Here is a 20,226-nt window from a genome sequence, read left to right as displayed (position 1 = left end):
TTAAAATAATTGGCTGATATTAATCTTTTCCACAGCTGCGGAACAAGAACATAAAATACAGGTACAGTGAGAGGTTCAGTGCAACAGTGAAGATGCACATTTTCCCTCGCTAGCCCCATAGGCTTCTTGATTAACATTTTAAGCTAGATGTTGCTAATGAGTTAGCATTGGAAGCATCGGCAGGCAGCTTGAAAAAAGAATTTCTCACTTGCCTTAATTCCAGACTTCGATATCTCTTTTTTTTCCCCCCCAATGAATGACTATTTGGAAAAAGGACTATGGAAGAAATTTTACAGAGAGATTTTACAGGCAAATTTCCTAAGACTTTTTTTAAAAAAGGTTTAGAGCATGTATTGAGTATTAGCAAAAGTAACATTTAATTGATATCAGCTTATTAATATACAGTGATTGTAATGGAATTTAAATTAAAAAAAAAAAAAATGAACGTGCCTTTTGAATGTTATTGCCCACAGGATAAAGCACATTAAAATGCAGAATATACTTCCTGTCCCAGAGAAAAGAAAAAAAAAAAAATTTCATAAGACTTCTTGACTACAGTTGGACAAATGATTAAGGGCGTGGAGGGAAAGAAAAAGCAAATCTTGCTACTTACATAAAAAAGTAGAATTTGCAGAGGACATAGGTACTGCGCTCAGAGAGCCTCAGGAAGGGAAAAAGCTCTGTTGTGACCTTAGAGCTAAGAGCAGCACTGACATGCTCAGGAAAAGCTCTGTTCTTAGGCCTCAGAATTCACCAACGCATCTTACTGAGATGGATTTTTTTTACCCTCTTCTCTCTCCGGGACAGAGGATTTTAGAGGATCAAATTTTATAACTTCTCAGATCCTGCAGGCAAACAGACTTTCCAGATAAACACTGTGAACTATAAACCTCAGGTTGTTCAGGGACCAGACCACACAAGGAAAGCTCAGGCTGATTTTGAATCCTGAAGTATTTACTACTTTCTGTGCATTTCTTTCTTGGTTATGTTACCCTAAATGAACATAAAACATTGAACACTCAGCCTTTCTGTATTTTACAGGTGTTTCATTATAACACAGAATGCACAATTAGTTGGGGAAGAACATTTTTAAACCTTTGGGCAAAAACCTGAATGCAGAACATGTATTCTATGCTTTGTGCCTGTGAATTCAAATCTGTCTTCAATAAACTGGGAGGGCACGCTTATACCACTATGTTTTTCTCTTGTTTTGTTTCAGACAAAGTCATTATTGCCTAAACACCTCTAAACTAGATGTAATTCTAATCTAACCTAAATACCTCTAAACTGACCTAATCCTGAAGCCTAAATTAATAAGAATCAGAGTTGAATTGCATAATTTAACAGCAAACAACAAAAAGGGAGAGAAAGGGAAAGAGGGAAATAGGCAAGTTTTTCACAAGGAGTTAAAAGAAATATTTTAGTCCGGAGAAATAACACAGACAACAGCAACCCCCACTCACCCTCCCAAACTTGGTCTGAGGCATTACAACCCTAACTGTAATGAATGTAACAACCTTAACATCGTAAGCTCAGAATTGGGCCTAAGTAAAAGGTATCCAGGTGACGATGTCTATGTTAGCAATTTTCACTGTCTCCTGAGACTAAAACCAAACAACTCCCTACCCATAATGATATCATTCAGAATGAGGCTCTGTAGTTTATATTATTCCTTGCTAAACCACGTGAATCACCTGGCATGCAGAAGCGGGTTGTGCCTGCATGTGTTAGATATGCAGACTTGGCATGCTCTGGAATATATATATGAATGTACAGAATGTATTCGATATTTCTTAGTCTCTGACAGATAATTAGAAACGGACAGCCAGTGTTCTGTTGGCTGCTGCCTTCCTGTTTATACCTGGAAGTCTCACAGCATGTGCTTTTTTACTGAAGACATGGCATAAACATCACTATCACAGTCATGCAAATTACAAGCAGAAAGTTTATTAGGATGCTAGAAATACTTCCTAATGATTTCACGTGGGAAACCAGGTAGTAACAAATTGCTCACAATACTTCAGCAGTACTGCAAGACTCCCAAATGGAAAGTCACGTATTTTGACAAATGAAAAGCCAAGGATTAACTGGCATAACAAGAAATTCACATGCTATTCAGACATAGCCTAATATTTTTCAGCATAGCTGCGAAAGTGTAAGCCATATCAGTTTAAGAAGGGAAATGGACTGAAAATAAAATTTTCAGGAGTGCTTTGTAGTATTGTTTCTCTGTTCTAGTTCAAGCCAACTCATTTCTTCCTGGTTTAGATTATTTGATACATAAACAATGCAGTCAAACATTTGATCTTCCTGGCCCCTATAACGGCCATGATAATGAACATTATTATAAATATACTTCGGCCCATGATTATAATTTACGCGTGAACTGCTGCAAGTTCTTAGACGTATATTTTATATTGCAGATTTTCTGCTAGAAAATTTCCGGAAAAAATAAACCGAAAACTTGAAAGTCAGCAGCTCATCGTAGGTACTGGATATTGAAAATTCTACTGTAATACTATAGCTGTTTCAACTACTGTATAATAAAAGTAGAAAATGGTTCAAAGTGGAAACTCTTCATTAATACAGCATATGATAAGTTAGAAAGTCTGCTGAAGGAATAGTCTGTTAATTCCACAGATCAAGTTAAACACACAAAAATATATTTCTACACAGTAAGAAATCACTGTATATTTAAAGGCTATAAAGAGCAAAGTTGGGAAATCAGCAATATCCGCAGCACTAGATCTAAGTTTTGGCTGGTGTCAAAGCGTGGCAACTTCACATGCTGTCAGACTGCTCTGACATTAGCCAAGAAGTTAGTAATCCATATACTTAAGGCGTATTTTACTGTGATTTTCTGCACAGTTTAAAAAAAAAAAAAAAAAAAGTCATATTGGAGACTGAAAAACAGTGATTTCAATTGCTCATGAAAACGGTGATTTCTTAAAGGTAGCACAATCATCTTGCAAGGAAAAACTCAGTTCAGGCTCTCATATATTGCAGCATTGAAAATTTCTATCAATAACACCAATTCTAGTTATTTGCACCACTGAAGAAGGTCAGGAGTTCCATACAATTGTGGCATAAGAATTAAATCAGTTCTACATTCTGTTCTATCTAAACAAGCATGAGATATTGTCAGATAATTGCTAAAGTATCTGTCCTCGTGGTTAATCTATTATAAATAATCTAAAAAAAAAAACCACCAAAAGAATCTATGGACAATGAGAATACAGGCAATTCCATCAATGGAAGAGAATAACAATACTGTTACTGGAAAAAAGTATGTTCATGGTCCTTTTTTGAATGCAACATAGGTACACACAGCAACCTGAAAACTCATGAAGGCAACCTCTTAACTGGAAGGTTCTCTAAACTGGAGCTTTAGGTAATTTTTTAGAGCTCCCTAAAGAGCAAGGTGACTTACCTGGCAAAACATGCTGGCACTGCCCAGTGCTCTATGTGCATGGCTTGCTTTCCTCTGCAAACCAGGATGTGAAGAACCACACGGCTCTGAGTCACATCCCAATGTAAGCTTACCAAACAACCAAACTACATGCCTCCTGGCCATGAAAATTAATAAAAAGCTACAGGATAATTCGCCTTCTATGAGAACAGTGGGGTGAAGATGTGGATAAATCATGTATAACAGTACTGTTAGTCCTCTGAAACAGATTGTACATTTCAACTGGCTGAAGTTATGCAAGTTGGAATATTTGTTGCAGGTAAATAATTTTATTCAAGAGAGGTGGCTTGACTGAGTATATTAGAAGGGTTTTGGAAGTTGTGGGGGGAGCTAAGGGACAGTACAAAGATAGATAATATTGATGTTTTCCTAAGTAAAATGATTTCAAAAGATTTTGAACAATCTATCAATGAAATCTGTACTACAAATGTTTGTTATTAAAAAATTAAGGACTTCTCAGTTTAATTCATCACACATTTTACTATCAATCTATTAGAGCAGTAGATTAAAAAATATTGTCTGGTTTTTGCTACCATGACATTTAGATTTTCTAAAAATATTTTGTAATTTTTAAAAAAAATCTTTTACAAAATATTTTCTAAAATGTTTTTCTAAATATCTCTTTAAATCTTTTTAAGTTTCATCAGTAAAATCCCCAAACTATTCTACTAAATATATAAATAATTTAAAATATAGACATTAATTGTATTTTATTATATGTAATTATTGATTAGCTATTACAATGAATCACAGAATCACACAATGCTTGAAGTTGGAAGGGACCTCTGGAGGTCACCTTGTACAACCTCCCTGCTCAAACACAGTCAGCTACACCAGGTTGCCCAGGGTCACGTCCAGATGGCTTTGAATATCTCCAAGGATGGAGACTCCAAAAGCTGTCTGGGCAATCTGTTCAAGTGCTTGGTCACCCTCAGAGTAAAAAAGTGTTTTGTTATGTATAAAGTTTTTCCCTATTTCTCAAGTTTTTTCCTTATACACACTTTCCTTATGCATTCAGATTATCACGTATTCAGACTAAATGCCTACTTGTAATCTGTGTACATAAAGAGCTGAATTTAAAACAACAACTCATTTATGACTCACCATGAACACAATCATTTTTTCAAAATAATACCTAAGTACCAACAGGATTATTTTCCCTGCAGTTTGACATTTGGAGTCAAGTCAGCTAAATTCCCCTTTATTAGAGCATGGGTGATTACTCTTTTTTTTTTCTTTTTTTCTAAATCTTCGCACTGATAAACTTGCGTGCATATTGTTTGGTCAAAGCAAATATGACTCTGCTAATATTCATTATCACCTTCTGTTTTGAATAAGTATTCTACTCACAGAACTTGATCCAAGTACTTCTTATGTTAAGTGTTCAACTGAAGAAGAAAATCTCCTTTACCATATTATGTATATTTTGTATATAAGTATCTGTGCCAGAACTGGTTTTAAAAACTTACTTTATAAAATTTTTGCATTTCTAGGTTTTTCTAAGCTAACACATATCCCTAAAACCAAAAACCAAACCATTTTTTTCATCTAGACATATTGCCTAGAAAAAAGCCCACCATATTTCCTTTGCTTTTAAGAATAAATTTTTATATCATGCTTTCATTACTATTTTTCATTTCTCTTTATAATTTTCTAGCATTAATTTTCTTTCACTTTATGCTTTATCTGCTTTAAAAACTACAAAATCTCTTTACAGGATCATTTCTTTCAAACAGAGGTCCAAGAAGAAATAGTTTTCCTATTTTATAAAAATTACTGAGAAATTAAACCACCCAGATCTTGAAACATGGAGAGAAACTAGCATTTAGAGTTTCTGGCTGTAATTCAGACTTTTTTCTTGAAACACCCAGATTCAGAAGGGGGGAAAAGTTTTTTTTATCATCTTTGTTGGCCTGATTGTAGGCCTTATGGTTCCTCAGGTGTTGCTACCATGACTACCATGAAAGAAGAAACTAAGAAACCGATCTATGCTGGCTTCAGGCAATCCATGGAGATAGTTCAGCCCTTTTCCTTGTTTTACAGAACCATCACAGTACTTTCACTTCTAACTACCGGAAGACGAGCAGGATTTGTTAGCTGAGAACTGTTTTGGGAGTACTGGATTCATGACAAAGGTGCGGCAGGTGGGAAATATTCAAGTGGCATATAGTGCTTGAAGCTGGGAAGTCCAGTATCTCAGGAAACACCTGCATTATGTGACAGTTCAAAACTCCTAAATTCAGAGATCACTGTGATCGTGTACCTCATGCAGGCAAGTTTTTGTTGATCAGTTAACTTGAACACCATGCTGTTTTGACAGGCAGTTCCTCTGGTTGCTGCTTGGTCTGAAATCCAGAGAGTACAAGAACAAATCATTGCCCTTGAGCAGATCCTGACAGTTGCTTCAAGAGACAACTTCTCCTGTCTCTCTCTGAGATTCTGTTGATATACATAATCTCTAGTATGTGAAACCAGAACAGAACTTAACTTGCTATCTTTGAAAGATTTCTGGACTTTCAAATCAAAACAGCTCCTGTTTACTAGTCAAATCAAGTCTATATTTTTGCAGGTGTTGTTACTGAAAAAGTTAGTTTCTGAACATTACTCCAATAGACACAAACAAGAGAAAGCTGGCATGCAATTTATTCCTCAAGTGCCAGAGAATAATCTGTACCTTGTGGCGTAATCTTACTAGGGGTTGATAGGGCCTAAAGTCGTATCCTTCCTTGGCTGGCCACCCGTCTGCTCCCAGCAAAATGCATCCAAGCATTAAAACAGCTGACCACCACATAAACATCTTTACAGGTCTGTTCCTGTCAAAATAAAAGGTAAAAGTTCAGTGACAGTCTGCAATATTACTTTCACACAAGTCATATTAAAAAGTTTACAATACTGATATTCCATTTGTGGACTTTAATAAATATAGTAGTACTAAGGTAAACCATCTGGCACAATGAGCAAAAATAACAATTAAAAAAAAAAAAAAAGGTAGTGGTTTTTGAGACCAAAACATCCATTTGGTTGTACTGAACTGGACATTTTCTTATCACTATTTGATATTCATATGAGACGTTCACTGAGGAAATAACCAGGAAAAGCCTCAGAAAATTACATCTCTCAGAAAATGTACATCATCTGATGTACATGAACCTTTTCTTTACACCAACCTTTTCTTTTAAATACAGCCTTCTGTGATGCACTGTTCACAACCTGAAAGCTATAATGTAAAACATCCAGCATACATTTATTATAATATTTATCTTACCATCACTGAAGCCTAAAATGTAACCAAAGCACTGTATCTTATGCCAGTATTCTAGAGGAATTTCTAAATTGAATTATTGAAATTATGTATAGTCTATAAGCTTTATTGCATATGTCAGTATTATAAGAACATTTATAGTCTATTAAGTAAACTCCCCGAATTTGCCCTAAAATTCACTGCAATCAAGTGCCAAAATCAGGGTAGATTATTTGAATATCTTAATAGCTGATGCAACCTTCTGTTTCATGGAAACAGAAATTAGCAGAACACTCATCTATTTGCAACTTTCATAGTAAATGAGAATACTAATCAACAATTTCAGACTTTCAATTTTGAAGGTACATTATACAAGTAAATACCAATATCTATCCAGTAGATTACAAACAATATGGTGTGCATGCAATCTTGCCCATTCCATGTGCACTCTGTCCATAAGTTTGTCATCCTGCAGTCATCATAAAAACCCAGTTTGTACTGATTGCAATGTCCTACGATATCTTAAACCAGGTTATGAAAAAATTACTTTATATTGTAATGAACACAACATTTAATTTTTCCAGATGAAACTAGGCTGGTTTGTTGAGCTAGTCCTAAATTATCCATCTATCATGATACATTAAGGCGTGACTCATTAGAAATAAAATTAGGATATTAGATATTTGGATATTAGGAAGGGAAATACACAACAATATGGAAAAATGTAGATAACTGTTTCTAATGTTAAAGGCCTTGAGAAACTTATGTTGTGAAATTTATGAGAAAGTTCTTACAGAAGATGCTGAAAAAGTCATAGAAAATTCGTGTCAGAGTTGCTTTTGCCTGGACAAAGATATTATAACTTCATAAAGATAAGATCAGAACCATGGAAGGAGCGTAACAATCATTCTCAGAGGTTTTATAGATATATATGACGTGAGAGTTTCCTTAGATGGTTCCCAATGGACCTACAAATGTGCATTTCAGAAGTGGTTTCAGTACCTATTAAAGATATTAAACATTTATTATTGATATTCAGCATCTGTGTTGAAACTATCATGCTAAACAGAGAACACAGCAAACTGAGACTTGTGCAAATCATTCTGTTTAGCTTTTGTTATCCAGTCTTATAATATGAGACAGAGATGAACAACTTCTATGCAGGCTGACTTGTGCAAGAGTGTTTATTATTTTTTTTTCCCTTTCTACTTTTCCTCTAATGTACTAACCTTGCTAATGTAGAAAGCTCTGATAAGAATAAAGATATACATGAATACGTTTAAAATGTCCTAAGTGTGCCCTAAAAGAGCAGAGTATGTACAGAATGTTAAAGTCTTGCCTAATATTTCCTTTTTTATAGGAAATCAGCATATAGCAGTAGTCCTGAGAGCCACCCAAAGGCAGGGACTGCATAGAATTAATTCCTGTGGAGATGTTAGAGATATTGAACGGACTCTAGCCTTACATCTCTTCACAGTCTCAGTAATGGGATCCTGCATAAGTCTGCTACCCTTCTTTGGGGACCACTTCACCCAACTTGGTAAAACCACTTTAACATTTGCTGTCTGATCCATTCTCAATCCAGCTGATTTTTACCAGCCTGTCAGGCTTTCATACTTTTAACTCAAACTCAGCTTGAGATTAATAAACCATACTACTTTGACATCAGCTACCTTTTGTTCCATCAAAACCAATCTCATTCTGGGTCTCCCTGTTAATCAAATTGCAGATTTCTTCTCATTTATCATTGCTTATTCCAATAGCTCACACTTCAAGTGCCTTATTTTGGTACTTCAGTTTTTCTAATATACATTGTAATAGTATGTCTCCTATGAGATCTCTCAGAGAACATATCAAGCAGTGAATGATTTGAAACAAAGACAAGCTCTATTACAGATATTTTACATAAATAACTTGAGGCTCCTTCTTTTATACCTGTTCAGTTACTGGATATTAAAGTGATGATAGAAAATAACACAGTGAAGAAGTTTTCTTGGGTTCACCTCACACTTCCACCAAAACAGAACTGTTAATCAGATGTTCCAGTGGACCTTTACTATGTGGCTATTACAACAAATTTAGCTCACTGACTTGAAACACTTATTTCAGAACTCTGAGAATTCAAGTATGTAATGGAATGGCATTTTCCTTCACTGCCTCGTATCACTGTTACTGGAACAATAACTCCATTACTGGGAGGGAGGGGGAAAAAAAAAAAAAAGAAAGAAAAACCAGAATCTTGTCTTTTAATCTTGAAGAAAACACCGCTTTATTTGTATTTGAAAACATGTCTTTGAAAATAGTTTATTGTTGACTTACAAGGTCAGAATCAGATTAGTTTAGCAGTTATGCATGCTAAAACTAGGTACGCACAGTTGAACTTTGTCCCCTTTGTGCACTTGCGGAATATCTCTCTGTACAATGAAAATGAGGTTGGAGAACAGTCATTTCACAGAGATGGTAAGGGCAGCCACATTCCACCACCCTCTCATCTAAACTGCATACATTTTAGCCTCATGTGGCATAAAAGAATAGAGTCCTTATAGTTTTGAAAATTGTTTGACCCTGAAAGGTTTCTCCTTTGTACTTGTCCAAAAGAAGAGAAAATTATTACATGCTCAGTTTCTGACTTCATTGCCCGTTGCTTGGATCAACACTTAAAATGTAAATTAAAGAAGTCAGCTTTTTGGGCAGATGCCACCTAAAATTCAAAAAGTATGTAGGCATTCTGCAGTTATTATTTGCCTTTTCAGAAATTTTTTTTTTTAAAATCAATTTTTTTCAAAGTATCACTAATTTTCTGTTGAATTTATTGTACAATTTAAGTAGCTACTTAAAAACTACTACCAAACCCACAGTTCTCCTTAAAAAAATGCTACTAAGTGGTTATTTTAAGAAGAGTTATGATCTGTCCTTAATGACTTACATTGTTAAGGAGCTGAATTAAAGAGATGGAATAAAAATGAATTTTCAAAGCTTCATTGCAACTCCAGATTTTGTTGCTGCATACAGGCGAACAGAAAGAAATAAGGTATTAACTCTATATATTCATGATTTCTAAAAAAACTTGGTTCGTATTCCTTTATTTACAGCACAAATGGGAAGTAAAGGATACTTGTACAATACATTTATTTTAATGGTTATATTATCAAACAACCAGAAGGATGCTCATACCATGGACTCTGGAAGAATATGATACATTTCCGAACTCAAATTTTAATTATGGATCTAGATGTTGTTTCCTCATTGATTATAATCTAACAGAATTTTATGTTTCAGTGCTTAGATAACATTTTTCTGTATGTTTAACTTCATGAATTACATACTATTTGTATAACGTTTGCTTTTAGTTTTATTATATGACTACTTTTATTTTCACTGGGGTTTTTTCCACTTTGTTTTTTTTCAAGTCATGGTGGACATACTGAGTTTTAAGCTGTCAGAAACTTTCTCATAGGTCATTAAATTTGGATATATGGATGACTACAGTTACTTAGCATGCTTTTATTAAGTGCATAGGATATTATATGAAAGAATATATCTTTCACAAGAACTAGGTTTAAGGAATTTCAGGGTCAAACAAATAGTAATTCAGTTTTGATTATAACATTTAACTATATTTTATAGGAAAATGTTGAGAATCAAAGATCTGAAGCATTAATAACACAGATTTTAATAAATATTCTGAAATATGAGAGTTCAACAAATATAGCTCATTGTGGAGCTCCCAAGTACAAGCAACTTAATATTTTGTATTTTTCTGCTACCATTGTTTGTAAAAGTAAGGGAAAAAAAAAAAAAAAAGAAAGATGTTCTGCTTTAATCTCTCAGACAGTATATCTGTGTCTGAGAACCTTGGATGAGGCGGAGGGGATAGTGTGCACGCTTTAATCAAAGATGAATAAAGCATTAATCTCACTTTCCATCTCTCAGGGGACTCACTGCAGACAGAAACTTAGTATCTGAATTAAGCAGCTGCACAGCCAGAGAAGAGGGAAGAGAGGCCCGCTCTGAGAGAAACAATCCAAGAAATAAGTGAATATTATTCAATTATACTCGACAATTTCAGAGAAATGCTATTGAACAGATATTTTTCTTTTCTTGTGTGTTTCACATCACTGAGGCACCATGCGGAAAGCAGTGTAGTGAATTTCTTTGTGCTCTGAAAGTTCTGAAATCAGATAGTCAGGGAAATACATTTCTGACCCTTACATTTTTTCCGGTGATGTTTTTGTTCATGCAACATACTTAAGTAAATATGAGCTCCATGTATTACAATACAGCTTTTATACACCTGTAAGAATTTCAAGATAAGATAATAAGTTACATGTTGATTAATATCAGTATGAATAGATCGCTATTTTCTAGAGATCTTTATTATCATCTGACATCTTTTGGTCTTCTGAAATTATTTAAGTATGAAGTTATTTCTAAGACCTTGCAGAAATAAGAAGTAGTTCTACCCCATATTTTCACCACTCTAATGTTAACAGCTCTTTATCCTCTATGTTTATTTCACTTTTCACCTGTTTCACCTGGAGATGTCATCAAGCAGCTTTTAATCCAACTGTACCTTATATTTCCAAAAACCTTGCTCCAATTCTTTATTTGCATAAATACAGTAATGAGAGGCAAATACTGTTTAATAACTACTTCTTATTAAATTGGTGGCCAAAGGTAGACCCTTAATTAATGGATAAGTAAAGAAACAGGAAGAGAACGGACAAGTTAGTATATTCCTCCAACTCCATTTACTCTCTGAGCTAGAAACTGCAGCTAGCCATTTTGTCTAATATCCACTGACAGACTTTAGCAGCTTAAGTTTGTCTACTACCTTTTAAAATTTGGGTATTATTATTTCCATAACATTATGCAGATGTGAAGCATGTTGTTTCTTTATATTCATATAACCATATTTGGAAATCTGATGAGTTTATTTAATCTATTTTGTTTATTCTCTCTTCAAACAGAGACAGTCTGCACCTCTGGGTTTTCCTGGGGTTTTGTTTGTTTGTTTGGGGATTTGTGTGTGTTTGTTTGTTTTGTTGTTGTTGTTTTGGTTTTGTTTGTTTTGTTTTTTCATTGGGGGTGGTGGTGGTGTTTGTTTTTGGTTTTCCTCTGTATATTCCTTATTGTATTATATTTTTAAAGTAATTTTAAGGAATTTCTTCACCATGAGGGTAGTGAGACGCTGGACAAGCTGCCCAAGAAGCTATGAGTGCCTCATCACTGGGAGTGTTCAAGGCCAAGTTGAATGGGGCTTTGAGCAACCTGGTCTAGTGGAAGGTGTCCCTGCCCATGGCAGGTACATGATCTTTAAGGTCCTTTCCAATGCAAGCCATTCTATGATCCTATAATTTAACCAGAGACTAATAAGATATTCAAGACAGGGATGCACCAAGCACTTAAACTGGATTCAATATTCCTTTCTCAAAAATTCTCATACACAAAAATATTCTAATATACATATAGTTTATAATACAAATTATTATAATCTGTAATTTGTTATGTACATTTATATTTCTGTAATAAATCATATATATTAAATATTTTATAATATTTTGTATAAGTTAAAATATAAAGGGAAATAAAAAAATTCCAGCCCATCTTTTGGTATAGATATTATTACTTTGCCACTAAACACAGACCTGACATTCTCAGACAACTATTAACAATAACTCCCTTATCTTATGCCCTATGAATGCAAACATCTAATTTACAGCTACTCATTGCATGTAAATAATTAGGGTGCTTTTTTTTTTTTTTTTCCCCTCATTGCATGTAAATAATTAGGGTGCTTTGGTTTTTTCCTCCTGTGCATTAATTCTCTTATTAAGAATGAGTCTCACCTGCTATTTTATCATTAAATAGATCTGTATTGTGAGACTCTTCTGCATTGTTCTCTGTCAGCCTCACATTTGCCTTAAAAGCTGAGGAAGGGTAAAAGATGTGGAATATATAATGGTTATTCCTTATTTCTCATTGTACAGTAAGTTCTTCAGTATCAAATTTAGATTTTTTTTTCCATTCTGCTTCTCAGAAAGCTCTGTCATCTTAGTTTCTAGTCCATTTCCAGAGCATTTATGAATCTGATGCACATTGCAGTTTTCTCAGTATTGACTTCTCTCCATTTCAGTTACTTCTGAAACTTTTTGGTAAATTATTCTCCGTAAGAGGATTCTTTTATTCTGTGACAGGTTTGTTCCTTAAAACCCTTGAGTGAGGAACACTGCTGGGAGAGCTGTACCTTCAGAACTGGCAGATGGAATACCTTAGGGCATCTCACTTCTCTGTCTTTGTAAGGGAATTGAGACCTTAAGGTCATTCTTCAAGCAAGTAACCTGCTCTGACCCATGTAATTTGTGGCTTTACTGTTCTATGATCTTCTTTTCATAAAATTTCCAAAACTGTTATTATATTGAAAACCTCATTATAATAATATTTACCTGTGTACTCACTTTGCAGCCATTCATATAGAGACATATATATATGATTTGTCTTACGATGGTATATATGTTCTTCAAGCTGACTCTTATTACTGGTGTGGGGAAAAATACTCTGTTCAAAACAGAATTTCAAAGAAGAAATATTTAATCACAGTTTTCTACTGAAAATTAGGAAACACAAGTATGAGATATTAATATTTTATTTCATTAAAGAAAATTCTACTTGATGAAATTCTACTTGGTATACGCTCTTGATTAAAAATGCAATCATTGAATATATTTGGTGCAACGTAATCAAACACAATTTAGACTGCTCAGCAGAGCAACTGGAGCTAATCTAGCCTTGAAACTTTTGGACTGTCTCAGGAGTGGTTTATGCTGCAAGATGCTCAGTTACAGTTAAATCACTATTTTACTTACTAAAAAAAAAAAAAAAAAAGTGCAAAATACCATAAAATAATATATTACCTCTTTACTTAGATTAGTCTATTGATTTTCCAGCATTCAACTCTTTGTGTTTCCAACTCTGGTGGCTGATGATGAATAATCTTCAATGTTTCTATTGCACATAAACCCTCAAATAGTATTAATAATGGCAATAGGATTTAAGCACACATCCAAACCCTGAGGCAGACAGTCTTACGTAAACTGAATATCCAACCTCTTTGAACTTTAGTTATTACTAGTAAATTCAATGTGTGTTCTTCTGTAAGCAAAGGCACATTAAACTGATACATATCAGAACTTGTACATTACACCTCAATATGCATATGCACAAATTACAGATATTTATAGTCTTTGTGTGTGATGCACATTGCCTGCTTTATCTTAAAACTAATGACACTGTTACACTCAGTAAGAAAGGAATAACTGCTTTGAAAGTAATTGGTTCATTTATTCAGCTCCTAAGCCACCAGCAATAGCAAGTTTTGGAGATGGGGGGGAAATATTGCTTATCTAGTTTTATTTGCATAAAAGGGCATGTAAAAAGTAATATACATAACAATTCAAATATTTTTCAGGGCAAAGAAAACTACATTTAAAGTTCACACAATTGCCAGAGTTATCCCTGCTATAAGCTCGCCACACCTGAGTTCATTTCAATGCTTGAGAAAATGCAAGACAAACCTCTACCTCTTTTCCCTCTCCTGCTAATGCTTTTCACCCTTGCAAGTTCAATATTTTGTAGAAAACAAACTAAATTTTAGTTCTGACACCTTCCTTATGAATATCTAATCATGATTAATGTATTCTAGAATGCCATAGTGAGTGCTTCCTCTCAAAGTTTATTATGCTTCCTAAATCTTCTCAGCAGTTCATTGGTAATGTAAATTTTGTTGTCTGCCTGACTCTAAGAATTGTTGGACAAGGAGAGATGTTGATATTATGAGAATTTAGCAAATATATACTGAGCACTATTTTACCTCTCCCCATGCTGTAATCTTCACAAAGAAGATTGAAAAAATATCATATGATACACAACCAGTTCCAAATGTGATGATGTAGCTACACATACAGTGTATTAAAAAAATCTAATTAATGAAAGCTGGCTTAGCCAGAGTTTTATACAAAGAGTGAAAAAATATACCTAAATACAAGAATGCCCTATTCAATAATGTATTTATATTTAAGATTAAGAATTTTTCCACTCTCAGTGAAACTGCTTTCAAAATTCCTCAGCTATTTTATGCTCTTGTTCTATGTTACTAAGTGGTGACTAGCCAGGATATTTGGCATTAAGAACAGAAACATAATTTGAAAATACAACCATTCCACCCCAATAAACTGATTTGATCATCTTAATGCACCTATAAAGTATAATAAATGAAATTCTAAATACTGGCTAGATCACTGCATTCCTTCTGCCTTTAAGAGAAAAGGCACATCAGATATTGACCTTTGTTTAAAAGGACATTTTCAACATACCAAGGAGTAGTACTGTATACCCTCAAGATGTGTCAGTCTTTGTATTTGTATCCTATTAATCCAGAAAAAAAAAATAAAGTTAGTTATCTATTTTGTGTCAATCAGAAAAGAGGCCTACGTTCTGTCACCATATTCAGTGTTATTAATTAGTCTATAATGCAGTTACAGTAACAAAAACACACCATGCTCCTTTACTTCTAACTTTGAGCATTTCATTGTATATACTGATGGGTACAAATACCTGTCAGGAAAGAACACATTGCTACCCTTTCTTAAAATACTTTCATCTACCATTATGGTTTCATAGCAGAAAGGCATCTGCAAATAGGGTATTTTTTTCTACAGAAATTATTACATTGCATGAACTTTGAACAAGTAGCAGAAGTTTTAGCCAAAAGCATGTGTTCTCCCATTAGCCTACCTCTACTATATCACACCCTAGTGTGGTATATAGCCCCCACATCTTTACATGCAGTCTGCATCCCCAAAAACCTCACAACGAATCCCTCCAAGCTATCACTCTTACAATGTAATCACAGTATCAGATTCTCTCTACAAATGCAGCCATAACTTGTATCTAGCAAAGTTTGTCCTCATTAAAATGCTGCGTGGAAAGTGGATTGCAGTGTCATGCTGGCATCTCTCCCTGCCAGGCCTTGCTGCCAGCTCTCACGCACAGGACACCTCACGCTGTCACCTTCCAGCTCTCCTCCAGAAGCCAGAATCATGCTCTGAACCAGAGCTGTTAGGTCACCTTAACTACGTGCAGCAGGCTTGGAGCTTGCAACAGCGAAACACCGTGCTGCCACGGCAGCCAACAGCTCGTGCATCTGCGTCCCAATCTGTTCTGTCTCTCAGCAGCTACTTTATGTGGCTACAGCCACTGACTACACAGGCACACGCTCCTCATCCTGCACCCACTGAAAACGGCTGGCACACTCATTTCAGAACAGTCACCGATGCTCCTGACAGTTCATGTGCTGGAACACACAAGCAGAGGAGTATATTTTTTTTTTAAATCACAGGAAAAGCACTCACCATAACAGATGAATCCAGCCTTCTCTTGACTCCTGTCCCTCTATCCCTCACTCCTTTCCCAGTTTAAATTGCAAAACCATCATGCTGCATAAGTGGAAGATGGAGTGCCGACCCCTGTGCTCCTGGTCCTATGGTACCACACTTGGTCTTAGTGCAGACATTACAAACACATCAAGTGCCTCTGAGATGCATCCCTCAGGGCACCTCTATGGCGAGCAGCCAGTGCAATGGCCAGATTTTCCCTGTCGTTCACTGTTCCTCTCCCTCTGCCTTCACGGCTGCTTGCACTGTCACGTGCTGGCAGGTAACAACAAGAGCCCAGGCAGCAAGTGCCTGGCGGGGAATGCAAGGGAGATGCATCTGTCCAAGGCTTTTCTAGAAGAGCTTTGGAACTGGGTATAAAGCTTACAGGTGGCTCTCATGAGCCCGGACACAAGTGGCATGAGTGAACCAGGGGCATTTCTGAAAGGCCAGAACACCTGAAATGTGGATGCAACAGGGACACTTAGTAAGTGAAATCTTTGCTGCTAACTACATGCTTTGATTTAATCTTACTCTCTAGAATATATTTATTTATTTAAAGGATGACACCAGATTTCTTAGTGTCAGTGACCCTGGTTTCAATTAAATACAATGTAATGAGAAATTGCAATTTTGTCATCATGCTCTTCACATATTCTCACAACTGCAATTTCACAACTTCTTTAATATTACAGAAATCAGAACAAAATGAGGGTGCTATATTTTATTTATCTCAGAGGAACATTTTTAATAGAACTGAGTTGTGCATGTTGATCTATTTTTTTCCTAAGACTTCAATATCAACCTCAGGAAACTGGTGTATTTTGTCATCAGTGATATATGCAAATGCTAGTTAGTGGAAGTTTTACTGTCAACAAGGCAGTCCTCTTATTCCCTCATTAAGAAAGCTTGTTATAGCTGGTTCTTCTATATCCCAGGGGATTACTATTTATCATCATGGCAATATCTGAACTAATGAGAATCCAACTGCTTCATGTTATGAAATCAGAGATATAAAATCTGCCAGCTTAGAACTAAGGCAAATATTTTAGTACCGTTAGGATTTTACAAAATTTGTAAAATAACACCTAGCATACCTCTGCGTAACTGTGTGCTCTGAGCATACTAGAAAAGATAAATATTTTGGTTTTCAACTTTTTTATTTAGTCTTCTAAAATAAAATACTGCAAACATTAATTAAAAGAAAAAAGAAACAACAGCTGTAGACACACAGCAAACTGTTAAGTACATTTTTGAGAAAATTTGTCATCCTAGAGAAGGCAAAAATGCCACTTAAGATATAATTTTCTTTTAAGCAGGTAAGCTACTAAATAAAAGATGAAAATTCATCCGTATTTGCTATGATACGCTAATCTACCACCCCTACTTCTCCCTGTTGCTATTCAACAGAATTTTGGGTTTTGCTGAAACATCAGTTACCAACAAAAACATTGAAGCCTTAGCGTTGTTGAACATCTTGCATTAACGGTAAACCAGGATATGCCTACCATTAATTCAATCTACCATGATAATTTGGAGAATCTCTTTGTATTAAGAAAGTTTTCTGGTTAATATGATTTTATTCCATTACTTTTATGAAACTTGCTCTATGGAAATGCTGTAGCCAGCAGAGATGAGTCCCACTTTGTTACCCCGTAGAAGTGATTTTCAGTAACTCAGTTTGTTTAAAGTCAACCCACCTGGACATTGTGGCTCAAGACCACAATGAAAGTGGCAAAGATCGGAACAGACAGGTTTGGATTTTTTACCTCTAATGGAGCTTGAAGTAATAAAAGTATAAAAGACTAAGGGAGGAAACAGGGTGCTAAAAACCAAACATGTTAAAAAAGAAAGCTGGTAGTTTGAGGCAGTGGAAGTAGTGTTTCAGCAGCCTCCATAGCATGGGAAGATAGCTAGAGGATATATCAAAGAGAAATGTGACATGCAAGGAACCATGAGCTCCCTGCCTCCCTAAACACGGATGAACAATTAGCAGAAGGACATTGGATGCACCTTGATGTGATGGATAGGAATATACACAACAGTACAAATACTGATAGGAAATATCAAATCACCAGACTGCAGAGAATAAAGATGCATGCGGATTTTGGTATCACTGGATCAAACCACAGTTCACTGAGTAACCAGTAGGACCGATGAATGTTGCAGCTCTTTAAATAAACAAAGACTTTTTGTAGCTGAGGGCAGTCTGTCCTTATCAGGATTGAACCAAAAATACATTTGTCCTCCAGTGCTCTTCCCCAGTGCCTGCATTAATTATATTAAGTCAACTACAGATGAAATCCTGACCTAATTGATAACATGAAAACAACTCTAAAATCTACATTTAGTATGCTGGTTCCAGAATTTTACCCTACTTATAGAACTTAGTGAGAATGAAAATTCACAAAGATGGAAGGAAAACAAAACAACTCCATTAACTAAAATGAATGACACCCAAAGTTGCTTGTGATTATCTTTAAAAAAAGTCTGTGTCTAATCACACAGATCCACAGGAATGTCCAAATAGATGAAAGTGTTCTGTACTTCAATAGCTAAAATAGTTAGAGGCATTTTCTCCCATTTAATTTAACTGTTGTGGAGTTTTTTTGTCTTCTTTCTTCCCTGCTTTTCAATGACTTGTCTTTCTACTTCAATGCCACAAAGATCAACTTTCTTCATGAGCCTGAATTCAGAAAGAAATACAGAAAACTGCACTTGTTCTGTCAGTCATAAAGCTGTCTTGAGTTGTCAGTGCAATGTGTTGTATTCAAGAGCTTTCTTGGATCCATTGATTGAGAAAGTGTCCAGAACCTGTCAGCTTAGCTGCATTATTCAGGAATACGATGGAAAGAAGTTTGAAGATATGTCTTTGACTCCAACTTGAATTGAAACTCTGATGTCTGCTAGACTTGCTGCTTCATTTGAACGTTAAATTCCCAGTGAATTAAAGAAGGATCTTATCTCTTTATGCAAGATGAAATTATTAGACTGAGTAGAACATGAAGCAAATACAGACAGTTCTGAGATTTTATAGAACAACAAGAACAAAACCACCCTGGTTTTGTCATACCTGATGAATTTTTTTTTTTTGACTGAGACAGGTGACTTGGTCTTTTATATTCTACTCTTTATACTAAATTTAGTGCATCATTATGGATCATATTAATTTTTCATTGAACTGCAGCCTTCATTTAACTGCAGCCTTCTTTAAATTTTGCATAGATATTTCTAATAAAGTAACACATTTGTCTTATTGTATGCTTGGAATTCCATTCATTAGGATCAGAAGCTTCATTTCCTACTATAACTGCCTTATACGGAGTTTTGTTGTGTATTATTTTATACTGCTCTAATATATCTGCAAGACAAAGCCCTTCTAAATGGATGCTGGAAAACTAACAGTAAACCCAAAAACCTACAATGCCCTGATGAGCTCGTTGCTAAAATGAATTGTAAAAAAAAAGTTATTAAGAAGAATGGAATGAGGATAATACAAAGCAAAGAGCCTCAGATATGTGGTGATGAAAGTATGTGAAAGGAATGAATTTTGTCTCTCCTCCACCACCACTGTATGATATATTAACAACGAGACCCTCTTAGCAGGAAAAAAAAAAAAATTCAACAAGAAATTAAAGCTCAGATGGCTTAGGTACAGCCGTCACTTCATATCACATCTGATACGAACTGCGTGTATAAGCAAGAACATCCCATCTTTCTTCTCACACATAGCTATCACTCTGAAACTATAACCTCAAGCGTAATCACCCCACCCCCCGAGATGTAGATTTGTGCTCCCTTTTTCATCCCACCCTGACAATGGTCCCAATGTCTAAGTCAACCACGTAGACTCTGGGACTGTCTAGGACACCTTCGTGACACACAACACTCTATGACAAGGAGTCGGGAGACGTTGCTGAACATCACATTGCTACTGCTCTGCCACAAATGCCAACCAGATAATTGGTGGCAAACATCCAAATAGTGCAGCTACACACAGGCCCTTTATTGATGAATTTGTTACCATCGGTGTGAATGCATCCTCTGTGCTGACTCAGGTGAGCATCCCTGCACAATTAGAACTG

General features: G+C 35.4%; 1 protein-coding gene across 4 annotated transcripts in view; it reads right to left on the bottom strand.

Moving 5' to 3' along the window:
- The window catches only part of FSTL5 (follistatin like 5), a 309,857-nt gene that overhangs the window by 273,249 nt on the left and 16,382 nt on the right, over nucleotides 1-20,226 (bottom strand). For 3 of the 4 annotated variants that reach the window (XM_065837514.2, XM_065837513.2, XM_065837515.2), the window contains exon 2: nucleotides 6,144-6,282. In XM_065837514.2, coding sequence (XP_065693586.1) covers nucleotides 6,144-6,266 — 123 coding nt within the window. In that variant the 5' untranslated portion in view covers nucleotides 6,267-6,282. Of the gene's footprint in view, nucleotides 1-6,143; nucleotides 6,283-13,156; nucleotides 13,269-20,226 lie in introns of all 4 variants that reach the window. The other variant, XM_071807741.1, reaches the window with a different exon arrangement.

This window comes from Patagioenas fasciata, chromosome 4 (assembly GCF_037038585.1).
Source record: "Patagioenas fasciata isolate bPatFas1 chromosome 4, bPatFas1.hap1, whole genome shotgun sequence".
NCBI lineage: Eukaryota > Metazoa > Chordata > Aves > Columbiformes > Columbidae > Patagioenas > Patagioenas fasciata.
This window is presented reverse-complemented; position numbering and strand designations above follow the sequence as displayed.